At 54.4% G+C, this 17,287-nt stretch overlaps 2 protein-coding genes across 3 annotated transcripts in view; one reads left to right on the top strand and one right to left on the bottom strand.

Moving 5' to 3' along the window:
• FBN3 (fibrillin 3) overlaps positions 1-11,652 on the top strand; it is a 61,298-nt gene extending 49,646 nt beyond the window's left edge. Inside the window, exons 56-63 of the mRNA XM_082456286.1 lie at positions 47-172; positions 730-852; positions 1,029-1,145; positions 5,846-5,974; positions 6,063-6,182; positions 7,617-7,851; positions 8,614-8,764; positions 11,240-11,652. Coding sequence (XP_082312412.1) covers positions 47-172; positions 730-852; positions 1,029-1,145; positions 5,846-5,974; positions 6,063-6,182; positions 7,617-7,851; positions 8,614-8,764; positions 11,240-11,572 — 1,334 coding nt within the window. The 3' untranslated portion in view covers positions 11,573-11,652. The remainder of the gene's footprint in view (positions 1-46; positions 173-729; positions 853-1,028; positions 1,146-5,845; positions 5,975-6,062; positions 6,183-7,616; positions 7,852-8,613; positions 8,765-11,239) is intronic.
• A 249-nt stretch (positions 11,653-11,901) lies between these two features.
• CCL25 (C-C motif chemokine ligand 25) lies at positions 11,902-16,811 on the bottom strand. 2 transcript variants are annotated; one of them, XM_082456284.1, is made up of 5 exons: positions 16,709-16,811; positions 14,991-15,108; positions 14,779-14,915; positions 14,326-14,445; positions 11,902-12,945 (listed from the first exon to the last, which is right to left on the bottom strand). In XM_082456284.1, the coding sequence occupies exons 1-5, from the start codon at positions 16,779-16,781 to the stop codon at positions 12,911-12,913; spliced, it is 483 nt and encodes a 160-aa protein (XP_082312410.1). In that variant the 5' UTR covers positions 16,782-16,811; the 3' UTR covers positions 11,902-12,910. The 2 variants fall into 2 exon arrangements, with proteins under 2 accessions (XP_082312410.1, XP_082312411.1); XM_082456285.1 differs by lacking the exon at positions 11,902-12,945 and having other exon boundaries at positions 13,639-14,445.
• Between the last annotated feature and the right edge of the window lie 476 nt (positions 16,812-17,287).

Here is a 17,287-nt window from a genome sequence, read left to right as displayed (position 1 = left end):
GGTGACCCAGGGGGGATGGCCCCAGCCAAGCCCTGCTTGTCCTCAGACGTGGATGAGTGCCGTGTGCTCGCTCACCTGTGCCCCCACGGCGAGTGCATCAATAGCCTTGGCTCCTTCCGCTGCCACTGCTGGGCTGGGTACGCGCCTGACACCACTGCCACAGCCTGCGTGGGTGAGCCCCCTGCCCCACCCCCCGAGCCTCTCCATGCAGCGCCTGGCACACACCCCCGTGAAAAAACTGAGACCAGAAGCAAAGCATCCTTGTTTCTTCCCTCCACCCCCAGCCCATATGGACCACTTTCCTCCTGTTATCTGCTGCATCCTAAGATTTTTCAGTCACATTGTGTAGCAGGTGTTCATCTAAGTCAGGGTCGGCAAATTCCTGCCCGAGGGCTGAGTCCAGCCCTCCGCTTATTTTTGTTAATAAAGTTTTATTGGCACATGGCCACGCCTATTTATTTCCTTACCCTCTGTGGCTGTTTTCCTGCCACAGAGGCAGGGTTGAGTAGCTGGGATTGAGACTGTCTGGTCTGCAAAACCAAATATATTTACTCTCTGGCTTTATACAGAAAAAAAAAAAAAAAAAAAGCCAGTTCCTTGTGTAAGCCCACAGATTCTGGGTAGCTGGGGTCCGGGAAGGAGGCCTCAGCAGGGTGGGGGTAGGGACCCCAGCCCCTGAGCCCCCCAGGAATGTCTGACTGACCCTCCTGAGTGCTGCGTCCCCTCTAGATGTGGACGAGTGCAGCCAGGCCCCCACGCCATGTCCCTTCCTCTGCAAAAACACCGAGGGCAGCTTCCTGTGCGCCTGCCCCCGAGGCTACCTGCTGGAGGAGAACGGCAGGATCTGCAGAGGTGACGTCCCTCTCTCCCCACCCACGCGCCATGGGGCTCTGTCCCTGTCCCCCCCAGGGGCATCTCACACGCTCCCACTGCATGGGGTAGGGTGCCGTCTCCAGGGTGTCTCCCTTGGGAACCCCGCAGTCCCGGCGGGCCCTGCCCTGAGCCCCCTGGGACCCTCTGTGCTGCAGACGTGGACGAGTGCTCCTCCAGGCAGCACAACTGCCAGTTCTTCTGCGTCAACACCATCGGTGCCTTCACCTGCCGCTGTCCCCCTGGCTTCACCCAGCGCCACCAGGCCTGCTTCGGTGAGTCCCCTCGGCCCTCGCGGCTGGTGCTTGGCCCCAGCCTTCACCAAGTAAGTGGCAAATGCACCGTGTGTGCCACACATCGAGGACACAGGGTGATTAGAACAAAGCCCTTGCTCTGTCGCTGCTTACGTCCTGGTGGCAACTGGGACCTCGGTCTCCTTCCTTGCCCTAGGGACCTGGGCGGCCACCCTCAGGAGTCTCTCTGACCTTGGCCCAGGATACCTACCCTCGCCCTTGACCTGCCAGGTCTCTCCCAGAGGGCCTCCCCAGGGTGCCCCCAAAAGCCAAGGGGCTCACGCAATCCAACCGTCACTTCTTAGTGTCTTGTGACCTGGGAGAACCAGACCTCCCTCAAGGGCTGAACCTAGAAGCGGGTGGCTTCATTCAGGCTCCCACGAATCCACTCAGCCAATACCTACTGAACACCTGTGTACCAGGCAGTGCTCTAGACCAGAGCTCAGCAGACTCCAGCCCGCAGGTCAAGCCCGGCCCCCTGCTTGCTTTTGTCAATAAAGTTTTATTGGCACACAGCCATGCCCATTCATTTACGTATTGTCTGTGGCTGCTTTTCCTACAACAGCAGAGCCAAGTAGTTGCAACAGAGTAAAAAATATTTCCTACCTGGCCCTTTACGGAAGCAGTTTGCCTCGTCCTGTTCTAGACCCTGAGGGCACAGCAATTGAACACAAGGGTCAAGCTTGCTGCCTCATGAACCATCCCGTCTGTCAGGGAATGACTAGAAACAAACATAACAAATTACCACTGTAGCGTGTTAGAAGGTGATGTGGGACATGAAAGAAAGAAAAAGTAGAAAGCAGGGGAAGGCAATCAGGAGGGCTGCAATATAATTCTATTTTTTAAGTGAGATATAATTGACATGTAACATTATATTAGTTTTAGGTGTACAACATAATGACTCGATATTTATGTATATTGCGAAGTGATCACAATAAGGCTAGTTAACAGCCGTCATCACATAATCACAAAATTTTTTTCTTGTGATGAGAACTCAATATATACTCTCTTAGCAACTTTCAAACATACAGTACAGTATTATTTTTTTTTCTTAACAGATTTTTTAATTTAATTTTTATTTTATATTGGGGTATAGTTGATTTACCATGTTGTGTTAGTTTCAGGTGTACAGCAAAGTGAATCAGTAATACATACACACATATTTATTCTTTTTCAGATTCTTTTCCCATATAGGGTTATTACAGAATATTGAGTGGAGTTCCCTGTGCTATACAGTAGGTCTTCGTTGATTATCTATTTTTTTGTGTGTATATGTTAATCCCAAACTCCTAATTCATCCCTCTCCCTCACCTTTCCCCTTTGGTAACCATAAATTAGTTTTCTAAGTCTGTGAGTCTGTTTCTGTTTTGTAAATAAGTTCATTTGTATCATCTTTTTAGATTCCACATATAAGTGATATCATATAATATCTGTCATTCTCTGACTTACTTTGCTTAGTATGATAATCTCTAGGTCCATCCTTGTTGCTTCAAATGGCATTATCTCATTCAATGCAGTATTATTATTTTATTTTTATTTTATTTTTGGCTGCGTTGGGTCTTCATTGGTCTGCACAGGCTTTCCCTAGTTGCGGCGAGCGGGGGCTACTCTTTGTTGCAGTGTGCGGGCTTCTCACTGTGGTGGCTTCTCTTGTTGTGGAGCATGGGCTCTAGGCGCACGGGCTTCAGTAGTTGTGGCATGCGGGCTCAGTAGTTGTGGCTCCTGGGCTCTAGAGCTCAGGCTCAGTAGTTGTGGCACACGGGCTTAGTTGCTCCGTGGCATGTGGGATCTTCCCAGACCAGGGCTCGAACCCGTGTCCCCTGCATTGGCAGGCGGATTTTTAACCACTGTGCCACCAGGGACGCCCTCAATGCAGTATTATTAACCACAGTCACCATGCTGTACATTACATCCCATGACTTATTTATTTTATAACTAGAAGTTTGTACCTTTGACCACCTTCACCCCTTTCAATCACCCCCCAAACCCTCCTCTGGCAACCACAAGTCTGTTCTCTGTATCTGTGAGCTTGGCTTTCTTGTCTTGTTTTTAGATTCCACATATAAGTGGGATCACACGGCATTTGTCTTTCTCTGTCTGACTGATTTCATCTTAGCAAAATACCCACAAGGTCCAACCATGTTATCACAAATGGCAGGATCGCCTTCTTTTTTATAGCTGAATAATATTCCATTGTACGTATATAACACATTTTCTTTTTTTTTTTTAATTAATTTATTTATTTATTTATTTTTGGCAGTGTTGCGTCTTCGTTTCTGTGCAAGGGCTTTCTCTAGTTGCGGCAAGTGGGGGCCACTCTTCATCGCGGTGCGCGGGCCTCTCACTATCGCGGCCTCTCTTGTTGCGGAGCACGGGCTCCAGACACGCAGGCTCAGCAGCTGTGGCTCACGGGCCTAGTTGCTCCACGGCATGTGGGATCTTCCCAGACCAGGGCTCGAACCCGTGTCCCTTGCATTGGCAGGCAGATTCTCAACCACTGCGCCACCTGGGAAGCCCAACACGTTTTCTTTATTCATCCATCTTTGGATACTTAGATTGTTCCCAGGTCTTGGCTGTTCTGAATAATGCTGCAGTGAACGTAGGGGTGCAGATATCTTTTCGAGTTAGTGTTTTCATTTTCTTTGGATAAATACGCCCAGAAGTGGAATTGCTAGGTGGGCTGCAGGAATAATGGCAAGCCTCACTGAAAGGGGAAAGATTTGAAGGAGGTGAAGGAGTGAGCCGTGTGCATATCTGTGGGAGGAGTGAGCATTCCTAGCCACGAAATGACTGGCATTTCTCCTTTTTCTGTACAGTCAAGTTATTTTCCCTCCTTCCTAAGGTGAGCACACTTACTGTGGCATTTGTGTGTGTGCAGCTGTATGCGTGTGCACACAGAGGCTTAGAAGCCCCATGCCCCAATGCCTCTTGTACCCAAGAGAGATTCCAGGGTTCCCACAGGGATGTGCCTGGTGTCAAGAATCTCCATGCTCAGTAAAGAAGATGTGGTGTGTATATATACAGTGGAATACTACTCAGCCATAAAAAAGTATGAAATAATGCCATTTGCAGCAACATGGATGGGCCAAGAGATTATCATACTAAGTGAAGTTAGTCAAAGACAAATACCATATGATATCACTTACATGTGGACTCTAAAATATAACACAAATGAACTTATTTACAAAACAGAAACGAACTCACAGACATAGAGAACAGACCTGTGGTTGCCAAGGGGGAGGGGAGGGATGGAGTGGGAGTTTGGGACTAGCAGATACAAACTATTATATATAGAATGGATAAACAACAAGGTCCTACTGTATAGCACAGTGAAGTATTGATATATTCAGTATCACTCAATAAACCATAATGGAAAAGAATATATTTATGCATAACTGAATCACTTTGCTGTACGCCAGAAACTAATACAACATTGTAAATCAACTATACTTCAATAAAATAAATTTTTAAAACTTAAAAAAAAAAATCTCTATAGTCAAGGAATCCTAAATTAGGGTTCCCCCTAGAAATGTATGGTTCATTCTCTATGACCCCAATCCCAATGCAATTTACCACCATGTGCCATGACCACCATAGCAATGTTGCCTGGTAACCAGGCCTGTCTTAGCTCGGGCTGCCATGACAAAATATCATAGACTGGGTGGCTTAAAAAACAGACATTGCTCACAGTCTGGAGGCTCTAAGTCCAAGATTAACATGCTAACAGGGTCAGGTTCTGATGAGGGCCTCTTCCTGGCTTGCAGACGGCCACCTTCCTCCTGTGTCCTCACGTGGTAGGGAGAGAACAAGAGTAAAGCTCTTTGGTGTCTCTTATAAGGGCACCAATCCTATCAGGAGGGCCCCACCCTCATGACCTCTTCTAACCCTAATCACCTCCCAAAGGTCTCGCCTCCTAATACCATCACTCTGGGGGTTAGGGTTTCAACGTGGGAATTTGGCAGTGGTGGCATTGGTGGGGGGGGGACACACACATTCAATCCATAACTCTGGCTGACATCCCACAATTGTCAGGTTTCCATAAGGACAGAGTGCAACAGTTACCCCAGGTCATTTTCCCACAGAGAAGGAAAAGGGGTTTTGTTAAATCTTTTACTCTTAGGGTGAGCACTGTCCCAGTGCTTCATGTGATTAGGTTAATTTAATTCTCACAAAACACAATGAGGTAGATATTATCATCTCCATGCTACAGCTGACGAAACTGAGGCACAGAGAGGGTAAGTCGGTTGCCCTACGTCACACAGCACTGCGGTGGTAGAGATGAGATTCAAAGTCCTATATGTGCGTGATCTCAAGTGTTTGTGACAGTTCTGTGAAGTGGGAACTGTTATGGATCTCCTTTCACAGAGAGGGAAACTGAGGCCCAGAGAAGTTAAGATTTGCCTGGGGGACTTCCCTGGCTGTCCAGTGGTTGAGACTCTGCGCTTCCAATGCAGGGGCTGTGTGTTCGATCCCTGGTCTGGGAACTAAGATCCTGCAAGCTGCATGGTGCAGCCAAAAAATATGTGTGTGTGTGTGTGTATATATATATATATATATATATATATATATATATATAAGAGATTTGCCTGGAACAGTTGATCAGGTGGTAGGCCTGGTATCGTGGTGCCCGACATGAACCCCCTAACCAGCAGGTGGCCCTGCCCGTTCTCTGTCCTCTGCAGACAATGACGAGTGCTTGGCCCAGCCTGGCCCATGTGGCACCCGTGGACACTGCCACAATGCCCCAGGCAGCTTCAGCTGTGAGTGCTATCAAGGCTTCACCCTGGACAGCTCAGGCCATGGCTGCAAAGGTAGAACCGGGCTTTGGGTGGGGTCTAGGCCCTGGGGGTGGTGCTGAGGGCCGCCTGGCAAGCCTTCTCTCCTCTCGGCGTCTCACAGATGTGGATGAATGTGACGGGCCTCATCGCTGCCAGCACGGCTGCCAGAACGAGCTGGGGGGTTACCGCTGTGGCTGCCCCCAGGGCTTCACCCCACACTCCCAGTGGGGCCAGTGTGTGGGTGAGCGGTGGGGGCTGGGAGGAAGCCGACCCCCAAGCAGAATCTGTCCAAAGCGGGCGACTGGGAACTACCCCCATGGCAGGATGTTGTGATAAGCACAACTACCTCAAGGTCCGATGGGCTGGTCTGGAAGGTAGTTAGTTCCCTGCTGCTGGGCAGGCTGGGGAGTCAAGGGTCTGCAGAGTCAGCCTGGCAAAGTGGTGGCCGTTTCTTAGGGAGTGATGGTCTGGAGGGCTCAGTGGAGAAAGATTCTGAGATGGTATCTGTGATCACTGGGAAAGGGGTGCTGGGATTGATTAGTGACGTCTGCCATGGATGTGGCAACGGAAATGGGTGCATGCATGCTGCATCTTTTGTCATAGCTGTTGCAGACGCCCTTGGTTTGGGGGACTAGCCTTCTGCCTTCCCTCCAACCTTCCCCACTGCACCCTTCTGTTTGCTGCTTCGAGGCCTCCCAGTGACAGCCTCGTCCTCACCACCTCTCTTTGTTCCTCCTCTGCAGTCTGGTCTTCACTCTGTACCCATGTAGGGACCACTCTCCTGCATCCTCTCCATCACCTCTCCTCAGATTTCACCTTCCACCTCCTCTGCTCTGGGCACCACTGCCTGCCCCTCCTGGACTCTCCACCCACGGCCTCTGTGACTCGGCTTTCCCCTCCCTCCCACTGCCTTGGCACTGCCTTCTCTCCAGCTCCTCCTCCTGCCCTTCCTGGTGGGTCCTCAGCTAAGTCCTCTGTCTTTTCCTCTGTCCCATGGCATTCGTCCCTTGGGGACCCTGCAGACCATTGCCTCTGCTGCCAATCCCTCTTTCTCAGCCTACTCCACAGTTACTCATTCATTCCTTCGGCGACAGTTTGCCCAGGACCCGTGGATACAGAAGTGAGCCGAGATCAGACTCCATCCCTGCCCTCCCATTGTCCAGTCTTTCGGGGGAGACAGGGATTAATTAGGCCAGTGGTTCTCAGCTGGGCACCGTTTTGAAGTGTCTTGGAGACACTTTTGATGGTCACAACTGGGCGCTGGGTGCTCCTGGCATCTAGTGGGTGGGCACCAGGGGCGCTGCTCAACACCCTGCAGGGTGCAGGACGGCCGCCATCACAGAGACTGAAACGGCCCCTAATGAGAACAGTGCCGAGGTGGGGAAACCTTGTTCTAGACCATCCACCGTTGAACATTCCTGGGAAGTTCTGAGAAATGCTTCAAAGGAGAATTACAGGATGGGGGGGCGGGGATGCGGGGGGCGGATAAAGGAGTGTAGGGGACAGCAGACCTGGTCCAGAGGCTCACCGGGAGCTTGATGGAGGTATTGACATTGGCCTTGGGCTCTGAAGGAGGAACCAGAGTTGCCACGTGAGGACGGGAGGGATGCAGGTGGAGGGATCTGGAGATGCGAAGGCTGTCCCCTGCCCCTCCCCCCGTCCTCCCCCTCCACAGACAAGAATGAGTGTGTCCTGTCACCCGCGGCCTGTGGCAGCGCCTCCTGCCACAACATGCTGGGCGGCTTCCGCTGCGTCTGCCCCTCCGGCTTTGACTTCAACCAGGCCCTCGGGGGCTGCCAGGACGTGGATGAGTGTGCGGTGCGGGGCGGCCCCTGTAGCTACAGCTGTGCCAACACCCCCGGCGGCTTCCTGTGCGGCTGCCCCCGAGGCTACTTCCGGGCTGGGCAAGGGTGAGGGGCTTGAGCGGGGTGGACACAGACACCCGAACCCTGGGCGTGCACACGTGCACGCACACACACACGGGCCTGTGCACACGTTCACGTACATACGTGTGCATGGAGAAATGGGTGCAGTGGACTTCCCCGGTGGTCCAGTGGTTAAGACTCTGCGCTTCCACTGCAGGGGGCGTGGGTTTGATCCTGGTCGGGGAGATCCTAAGATCCCACATGCTACACACGCCGCGTGGCCAAAACAAAACCAAAACCAAAACAAAACAGAGAAATGGGTGCAGAGACCCAGTGGCACCTGTACCTGTGGATGCACAAGCTCACACCCCACGTGGAGTAATTCTCCTGTATGTGCTTAGTGCAGGATGCACGCCTCCCTGTAATACACGTGAGTGTGTGTGAGGCTCACACCTGTGCCAACATGCCCGGGCACCCTCATTCATATATCCCAATGTGCACATGCGTGCAAGCGCATGTCAGCATCCAGGGTGCACGCAGGCTCATACACGCATATGCCCCTGGGTACACTCAGATACATCCTACACTCCTGCATGCATGCAGGTTCACACGTACACCCAGGAAAGCCAAGGGATGCACACACACACACACGTGTAGGCACATGCAAATCCGCACTGGCACCTTGGTACACTCGTAGTTGCCCCCACGGGCAGAGTGGCTCCTAATGGAGTGTAGGGGGTGGGAGGGTGGGAGGGGAGGTCCCGTCAGCCTGCCCCTGAAGACTTGCCCACCCCTGTCCTGGCCCAGGCACTGTGTCTCTGGCCTGGGCTTCAGCCCTGGACCTCAGGATGCCCCAGATGAGGAGGAGCCGCTCTCACCCGAAGCCTGCTATGAATGCAAGATCAACGGCCAGCCCCCTCGTGACCGGCCACGGCGCAGCCCCCATGGGGACTATCAGGTGCCATGGGGGATGCACTGGGCATGGGGCACAGTGAGTGGCAGGGACAGCCAGGGAACCGGCCAGGGGTAAGAGGACCAGGCTCCATGTCACAGCTTGTCCCCTAAATCATGGTGCCTTTCTGGGTCTTCCTGTAGTTTCTCAGCCTGAGGATTCCCCTTGGGAGCTCTCTGGGGGACACAGGCCCCCAAGCACCCCACCTTGCTCCAGATGAGAAGTCAGGCACCTCCCACACAGGCCCTGGGTGTGATGCCTCCCGTGGATCCCTTCCATGGAGCTTCAATGCAGGAAAAATGCCTTGGGCCCCCCAACCCTGCCTGCACCCTGGAACTTGTCACCTGTCACCTCCTGGCTGGCACAGCCCTCCCTCAGAGCCCCTCTGGATTTAGCACCAATAGCGCTCAGAGCAGCTAGCTTAACCCCTTCCATCATCTCCTTTCTTCAGACCCTCTGCACCTCTTTCCTGCACCCACAATGCTCCTGGAGCTATGCTCAGGCCTCCTGAACGCTCCTTGTCTCTCCCCCACCCCACCCGCCGTGCTCTCAAGAACAGTAGAGCAGTCCTGTGATTTAGTCCCTCTGTCCCCTGGGGCCACTCCAGCTATGACCCTGACCCCACCAGGTTGTGCAGGGAGGGCAGTTTTGTCACAAATTCAGCTTGCTTGTCCTTCAGCTGAAAAGTCCTTGAGGCCACTGCTGGCTGGTCTTGCCACTATCCCCCAAAGAATCTGAAAGCTAAACATTTATTAAGCACCTGCTGGATACACGTGCTGCTCCAAGCATTCTGCATTCATTCACAACCTCTCAATGTTTACAACAGCCCTGGGAGGTGTAGGTACCACTATCATCCTCATTTTACAGATGGGGAAACTGAGGCTCAGAGAGGTTAGGTCACATGCCCAAGTTACAGAACTAAAAACTGGCAGCAGGATGGCAGTCATCCCGGGCCCCTCTGCACCCACCACCTTCTGAGGTCATTACTTTCTGTTATTTCAAAAAAAAAAATCACTGAGCACAGAAGCCATTACGCACATCTGGAACCAAACTCCTTCACTCCACAGATTTTACTGAACACCTACTGTGTGCTGGACTCATAGTGAACAACCAAAAAAATGGAGCAACAGTGAACAACACATAAAACACACACACACACAAAAAGTCCCTGTCCCCATAGGACTGATATTCTAATAGAGAGACAGACAAGAAATATGTAAAACACATCTTATTTTGTAACATGTGATAAATATGATACATGATAAATGCTATGGGGAAAAAAATGAAGGCAGAAGTGGGACAGGAATGCTGGGTCTGAGGGGCTCTCAATAGTAGATTATCTAAATATGAATGTTCCTTTGCTTTCCTTTTCCTTCTAGTTGTTTCCCCTTTCTGGGGAAAAGAGTGTGTGTACGTATTATTCCCATTGTTAACTGTTATTTTTGTAAGCATCACAGGTATAGGGCCCAGTGTCTTTCAGGTTTGCCACTGTGTCACCAGCCCTTGGTACTCAGTAAGAGTGAGTGGAGAGGTTGTCAGGGCTCCTGGCATGGACACAAGCAGATCTGGGCAGAGGCAGGCTGGGTCCTGTGGCTTTGCCTGCAATACCCACGGATTGCCAGCAGGTGTCAGTAAGAGCACATGTCTGAGCAGCAGTCCTGGTGAAGGTCTGGCAAACAAGAATAGTTTTCACTTTCATGCAACAGCAAAACACTCCATCAGCATGTAAATTAGGCAGAACAGACAGCTCTGCCCAGAGCAAAGAATAAGAAAGCACAGATAACCTCCTGTGGGATTGGATACATCACCCAGCCCCCATCAGCCTGCCTTTGAGGTTTGCTGGCTTATTCAGGGCCCTGTCCGGCTGCCAGGACCAGGAAGCATTCCGAGGAGCTCAGATAAAGAGGGGTTTGTCATCTGCACACAGGGGGGCTCTCAGAGAGCCCAGATGCAGGAAGTGCAGCCGGCCTCCAGGAACCGGATAGCTACTGAGCAGCTCCTCTGTATGGCCCAGCAGGGTCTTGTGTTTCTCTTGCTGTGTCTGGGGCTGGCTCGTGCTGCAAGGCCCTTGGTCATAATTCCAGCCACCCCAGACCACCTTTGAGTGACCTTGGGTGCTTTGGGGCCAGATGCCATCTGACTGCCTCCCAGTCTGGGTATCTGAGAGAAAATTCTCCATTTCCTCCACCAGGCTGGCAGGGATCTAACTAAGGCCCCTCAGTTGAAACAAGGGGTCTGGAGTCAGCCTGTGAAAAAGTTTGCTTGCCACCTGGGAACTAGCCTCCACCTCCATCCTCTACTATAGCCCAAGCTGACCATTGGCCTTGTGGGTGGGGAGGGCTAGACAGGAGTCAAGGGCAGGGAGTGGTCCGTGTTTTCCTCCATTTTAGAGATTGCCTAAAATTCTCCTCTTGGCCCCCTACCCACCGCATTCTGATTTCTCCCAGCCCCTGCCATCATCCACCTGGTCTTTCTCCCCAGGCGAGCCTGGCCAGCCTTGATTCGGAGGCTCCGCTGACCTTGGGCCTGAACCTCTCCGGCCTGGGCCGGGCCGAGCACATCCTGGAGCTGCGGCCGGCGCTGGAGGGTCTGGGGGGCCGCGTCCGCTACATCATTGCCCGTGGCAACGAGCAAGGTTTCTTCCGCATGCATCACCTCCGCGGCCTCAGCTCCCTGCAGCTGGGGCGTCGGAGGCCGGGGCCTGGAACCTACCAGCTGGAGGTGGTGAGCGTGGCTGGGGCCTGGGGCACCCAGCCAGAGTTGGGGCCGGCAGGCCGGGCCTTGCGGCTAAAGGTGCAGCTGCAGCTCATGTAGTCCAGAGGCACCCATGCCTCCCACCTGGCCCCAGGCCCCTCCCGCAGCCCACTTTCCAGACTCACCACCTGGGCGCCGCCCCGCCCCTGCCTCCTTCCACAGGATGTCACTCTGTTTGCTATACCCCTTCCCCACCCCCCCGCCCCCAGGAGACCCTTGACAAGCCCTGGCGTCGATGGGCCCCAGGGTCCCTATGTGGTCCTCCTCTCCAGAGGCGGGAGATTCTAGAGCTGGGAGGGATCAATCCCTGGCGGCAGTGGCCGACCAGGTGGAACCCCAAAACTCAGGAAGAGCGAAATGCTATCCTATGACCTCAAGCTAGCCCAGCCTCTATCCGAGGGACCCCACCATTCGGTGTTTCCTAGAGACAGCTGGCAGCTGCTGTGGCCTGCCCCCTCCACTTCAACGGCCAGGGTCAAGGAGGGCCCTGGGTTTCACTGTATCTGGTCAGTCTCAGGCTTAAACTTCTGCACTGCACGGGGGCTCAGCCCTGGGGGTTGGCGGGACATGGGAACAGCTGGCTAGGGTGGGCCTAGGGCTCGTCCCTCCCAGCAGAAGGGCCCACGGGGCCCCAGCCAGAGTTGCTGACACGCAGCCATGTTCGTCTCCACGGGGAGCTGGGCTAGGGTTCTGAGGATGCTTTTCTATCAGAAGTAGAGACAACAATAAAGTTATTTTGGGTTAAGTCTGTCCCTTGGCAAGTTCTGGCAGTAAGTAGACGCTGCCCTTGGCAGGGCCGGGCAAGGCTCACGTGGCGGGGGAGCAGGAGGCCCCAGGAGGGCAGCAGCTTTGGAAAGGATGTACTTCTGCCTAGGGTTCCGAAGAGAAAGTGTGTACGGGAGAGGTGGGTGAAGACCATCCTGCACCTGGGGGTGGGGGACACCATCCCAGGGTGCAGGTAGGTTCTGCCAACTTCAGACCTGGGAGTTTGGCACGAAGCCAGGCTGCGAGTGGCAACCGTTGGATCCCTTGTGGGTTCACCATTACGGATAATAATGGCTTATGATCCCTGACCCCATACTATGTACCAGGCACCATTCTAAGTACTGTACAATTACTGACCCATTCAGTCCTTGTGACTGAGTCCAAGCTCATACCACTCGCCACAGGACAGGCCAGTAAATCGAGAGACGAGTTGTTGGGACAAGGAATAGCGACTTTATTCGGAAAGCCAGCAAACCGAGAAGGTGCTGGATTCGTGCCCCAAAGAACCGTCTTGCCTGAGTTAGAATTCAGGCTTCTTCTATACAAAAAGGGGAGGGAGTAAAGTCACACCAATTTCCTTGTTCTGGTCGGCTTCTGGAGGGGATGTGTTCATTTCTTCCTTCCTGCAGACATTCACAGGTGGGCCTGGCCTGGATGTTTCCTGTGAGCTAAACAAAGGTATTTTAGCTTAGTGCTCCTTACCTGGGAGGCAGGGTTCCTGGCCCAAGGTGGGCCATTATGTATAATTTAAGCTTATAGGCAATATCCCTTTAGTGATTAACTTGTAATAGAATATAAAAAGTTCTTCCCTATTACATCATCACTATGACCCCATGGAATCAATACTGTTATTCTCATCCCCATTTTACAGATAGGAAAACTGAGGCTCAGAGAGGTTAAGTGACTTGGCCGAGGTGACACCAGATTACAGGTAGAAGAACCAGATTCAAAGGTGGGCAGCCATGCCAGTGTCCTGGCTCCAGGTTGGACTGGATCTATTGAATTTGATGGCTGAGCTCAGTGGATGGGATACTCACTGTGTTAACATGTAGCTTGTGCGTGTGCTGTATGTCACAAACGGCAGTGTATTTAGTCCCCACAAACTTGTATGAGGCAGGCAGTGTTATCATCTCTGCTTTACAGCGGGGAGACCGAGGCTCAGAAAGTTTATGGCATCTGCTCTGGGTACCCGCACAGTGTAGTGGGGCCTGGAAGTTCCTTTGAGTCTGCACCCTGGCCCCAGGCCCCAGTGCTCAGCACCCCAGGCTGAGAGCACAGATCCTGGGGTGGGAGGGGATCACGTGGGTTTCAACACAGGCTGGGGACTCGCACCCCACAATGAAAGGTGACAGAGACAGGAATGATGTCCCACCAATGGTTTATTTAAAAGTTACAGAGAAGCACATCCTGGGAGAGAACTGAAGCTTTGCAAAGACCCAGAGGGACACAGGCAGGTGTGTCCCTACAGGTAGGCAACTATAGTGATGGTTCTTTCCAAGAATCGTTGCCCAGGCAGGTATGACTCTGGTGCCTGGAGCAGGCACGGGGCTTGAAATAACAGAGCTCCCTTGTTCCAGCTATCTGAGGAGCAGGAGGTAGCAGGGTGACAGGGAGGGAACTGATGCAGCCTCAGGTGCGGGGATTGAGATTTGCCCTGAAGCACAGAGGGGCTGGGGCAGTCGAGGCTGCAGGGTGATAACTGTGGCATACAGAGGTCCAGCCCATCTCATGCTGGCTGATCCTAGAGAAGTGCGGGCTCATGGTCCTGCAGGAGGGACGGGAGAGGGGCTGGAGTGGAGTCAGGGGCCCTGAAGTTTTCGGTCCACACACTTGGCGTTTCATTTCAGCACTTGCCGGAGCCCCCTGGGCCGGAGCAGGGTAATGAACAGTCCTCTAGGACCCTCCCGTGTGAATCTGTGGGGCTGACCACAGAGCCAGCCCTCCGTGGTCCTGGAGGTGAGTCCTCTGACCCAGTCTGGACTGATCAGGAGCCCTCATTCCTCAGGAGTGATGAGGGGAGGAATGGTCACATGCTCAAGCGTCCTGACCAGGATTAGCTGTTGTCAGGAGGGAGGTTTTCCTCTTGCTGCTTCTAGTGGGACCACTAAACTTCGACAATGGTAGCGTGGAGGTTCCAGAGCTCAACTTCCTCACCCCAGAATGAGGGACTGTCAGAGAGAAGGCAAGAGAAATAGATAAGAGCTCCACCAATACCTTTGGAACACCTGGATCCAGCCCAGCCTGATGCCGCCCGTTGGGTGGTTATTTGAGCCAATGAGTTTCCCATTTGCTTGTATTTTCCATCTATAGCAATTGCAGGTGTCTCGACTAAAAGAGCTGCACGTTCACTCAGCCTCCCACTCACAAGCCACTGACTCTTCTTGGGGTGCAGGCAGCTGTCAGATGCTGGCCTGCCATCCCCTCCTTTGGGGGTTGAGAAGCTCAGAGGCCCGCAGCAGGGAGGGTGGGCCCCTTAGATTTTGGGCCGGGGTCTCACCCACCTTGGAAGTTTCTCCGGGTGCCGTGGTGGGGCTTTAACTGGGTCTTCCTCCGAGCATCCAGGATCTTCATCCCAATCTGCACCCACCTGGTCCCTGGCTTCCCACACACCATCTTGTTTTTGTGGGGGAAGAAGAATCTGCAGGGATGGGGGTGTAAGCGGGGAGCAAAGTTGCGTGAGAGTCCCCACCCCCTCCCCCATGGGCCCACTCACATCACCGCGGGCAGGTTGCAGCTCCCGCTCACGTCCTGGCGATGGTAACTCTGGGCGTACCGGAGCATGGACCGTCTTGCTGGGCCGTGGTAGGCCAGGCAGCAGTCCTCAAAAGCACCTGTGACCACACAGCCGCCCACAGGCTCGCGTCTCTACGCGTGCGTGTGCGGCTGCGCATGCGCTCTTCAGGAACGCCCACAGCCTTGGGCACCCGCGAGCCCGCACGCACGCCACAATCGTCCCACGCCCTGTGGAGGCCCGGGGACAGCCCAGACGGTAAGGAGGCCGTTCGGCTCACCTTTGGTCCTTGATAAGGGGACAGGAAGCGGGAGTTGGAGAGGGCCCCGCAGGCCCCCGCTGGGTAGGGCCCAGGACCACGAAATAAATGGGGGACCAAGGCCATTTCCATTCCTGCTCTGGGTCGGAGGGCAAGGAGGGGCTGCAGCGCCCTGAGAAGGGGAGGGGGGCGTGGTTGGAGGAGGAGGAGGTGCTGGTGCCAGAAGGTTCTGGAAGAATGAGCAGGTGGAATGAGCAGAGGATGAATTAATGTGGAGACGGTGCTGGGCCTTCAGGGTCCTCTGGGATCCGTCCCTCTGCCCACCCGTGCCTCCAGGGGCCACATCTCAGTTCTGGGAGGGCCGTGGGGAGGGCTTGGAGGCTCCCTCCATCCCCCACCTTGACCCCGAGAGCAAGGGGCAGTGGAGTCAGATGGACCCTGTGTTGCAGTGCCAGGCAGGCAGTTCCCCGGGGCTGGGGGCCCCGCTGACCTCAGGATCAAAGGGCACAGGCTGGGCCTGGCGCCTGAAATGGGCCTCTAATATCAGGACAATGGGAACGAAGCCCAGCCCCCTCCTGGGCAAAGGGTAAGGTCTGCTGGGGGCAGGGCTAGGGCCTCTCAGACCTAATGAGGGGCAGGTGGGTAGGGCCATGGGGCTTCCCCCTGGCCAGGGGCCCTGCTTGGCCGGCTGCTGGGGCTCAGCTGCCTCCTCGGGCCCACCGGGATGCAGAACACAGCGGCAGAGCTGGGGGACACTGGGGGCATCCAGAATAACCTTTGGTCACCAATATCCTCAAATGCCTACGCTACGGAGAGGAGGAGAGGAATTCCCCATTGATAACAGTAATGGTTATCAATGTTGCTTCCAGGCACTGGGCCAAGAGTTTTGCAGGAATCAGCCCATCGGATCCTCATGTCCCGTCTCTGCAACAGGAGTTTGGAGCCCCACTTTGTCGATGAAGAAACTGGGGCTCATAAACGCTGAGTAGCAACTCTCAGCCGGACCGCACAGATAGCCGGAGTAGGGGAAGCTGAGATGGAGACCCATGTTTGTTGGTCTCCCAGGTTCTGATCTCAACCCCTACCCCTGGCTCTGCAGGTTCAGGTCACTGCAGTGTGTCCCTGGGGGTAAGTGGCCCCGCTCCGCACAGTCCCTGGGCTGGCTGGAGTCCAGAGGGAGGCCTTGGGTCATGGACTGTGGAGGAGCCACCCAGGGGCTCTGAAAGGAGGGGCTGAGGACCATGCAGCCCTAAGGAGCTGCACAAATGCTGGGAGTTTTCGCATGCCTGCTGGGGGGAGCTGGCCACCCGAGAATGAATTCAATGGTGATGGGATGGGGGAGGCTTCTGGAGGAGGAGACAGGCACATGCTAGGGGAGGCACGAGAAGGATGGGGAGAGGGGCACTCCAGGGGGGAGGGTAGGTATTGTCTGAGACAGTACCTTGAGCGTGGACAGTGGGAGCCCAGGCACCCACGAAGCAGGCCACCAGGCAGACCAGGAGCCACGGATTCATAGTGCAGGCTGGTCCTCCTCCTCCGGCGCCTTGGGGTTAACTAGGAAGGGGGGGTAGGTGGTTGATGAGGACCCAGCATGGGCAGTGGCAGGCATGGGAGCACCCCGCATCTCAAGCCAGGGCCCTCTGCAAGGGAGGCAGGTGGCGTAGGATGGGGACACGTGCGCTGGAGGGACCTGCTGCTGGTCGGGGCGGGGAGGACTCACCAAAGCCAGTGGGGTCCCTGGAGCCGGTGCCTGCTGAAGTGGACCCAAGCTCTCCTGCCTGCCAGGCCAGCAGGCTTCACCCTTTATAGATGGAGCCCCGCCCTGCCGCTCCCTCCCCACCTCCTCTCCCACTCCACCCCCTGGCTTCTCCCTCCCGCCCTGCCCTCCTCTGTTCTCCCCATTTCTTTCTAGCTCCTCCCTCCAGTGTCAGGATGCACCTGTTGGAAGTTGGGTGCGAGGGGGCAAAAGGACCCAAATCAAAGAGCTGGGCAGGAAACAATGACACCTTCAACTAAGTAC

Source organism: Balaenoptera physalus (genome assembly GCF_965194825.1).
Source record: "Balaenoptera physalus genome assembly, chromosome: 3".
Lineage (NCBI taxonomy): Eukaryota > Metazoa > Chordata > Mammalia > Artiodactyla > Balaenopteridae > Balaenoptera > Balaenoptera physalus.
Note: the sequence above shows the minus strand (reverse complement) of the source record. Positions and strands in the feature narration are given on the sequence as shown.

Bases quoted from the DNA above. Each gene is read 5' to 3' on its own strand.
- CCL25 (XM_082456284.1), bottom strand. From the start codon at position 16,781: ATGAATCCGTGGCTCCTGGTCTGCCTGGTGGCCTGCTTCGTGGGTGCC. The intron at 14,916-14,990 runs GTGAGTGGGCCC...CCATCCCTGCAG, and splicing joins TGCAACCTGCCCGCGGTGAT to ATTCTTCTTCCCCCACAAAA. The intron at 14,446-14,778 runs GTGGGTGAGACC...TCTCTCTGACAG, and splicing joins CACCCGGAGAAACTTCCAAG to TCCCTCATTCTGGGGTGAGG.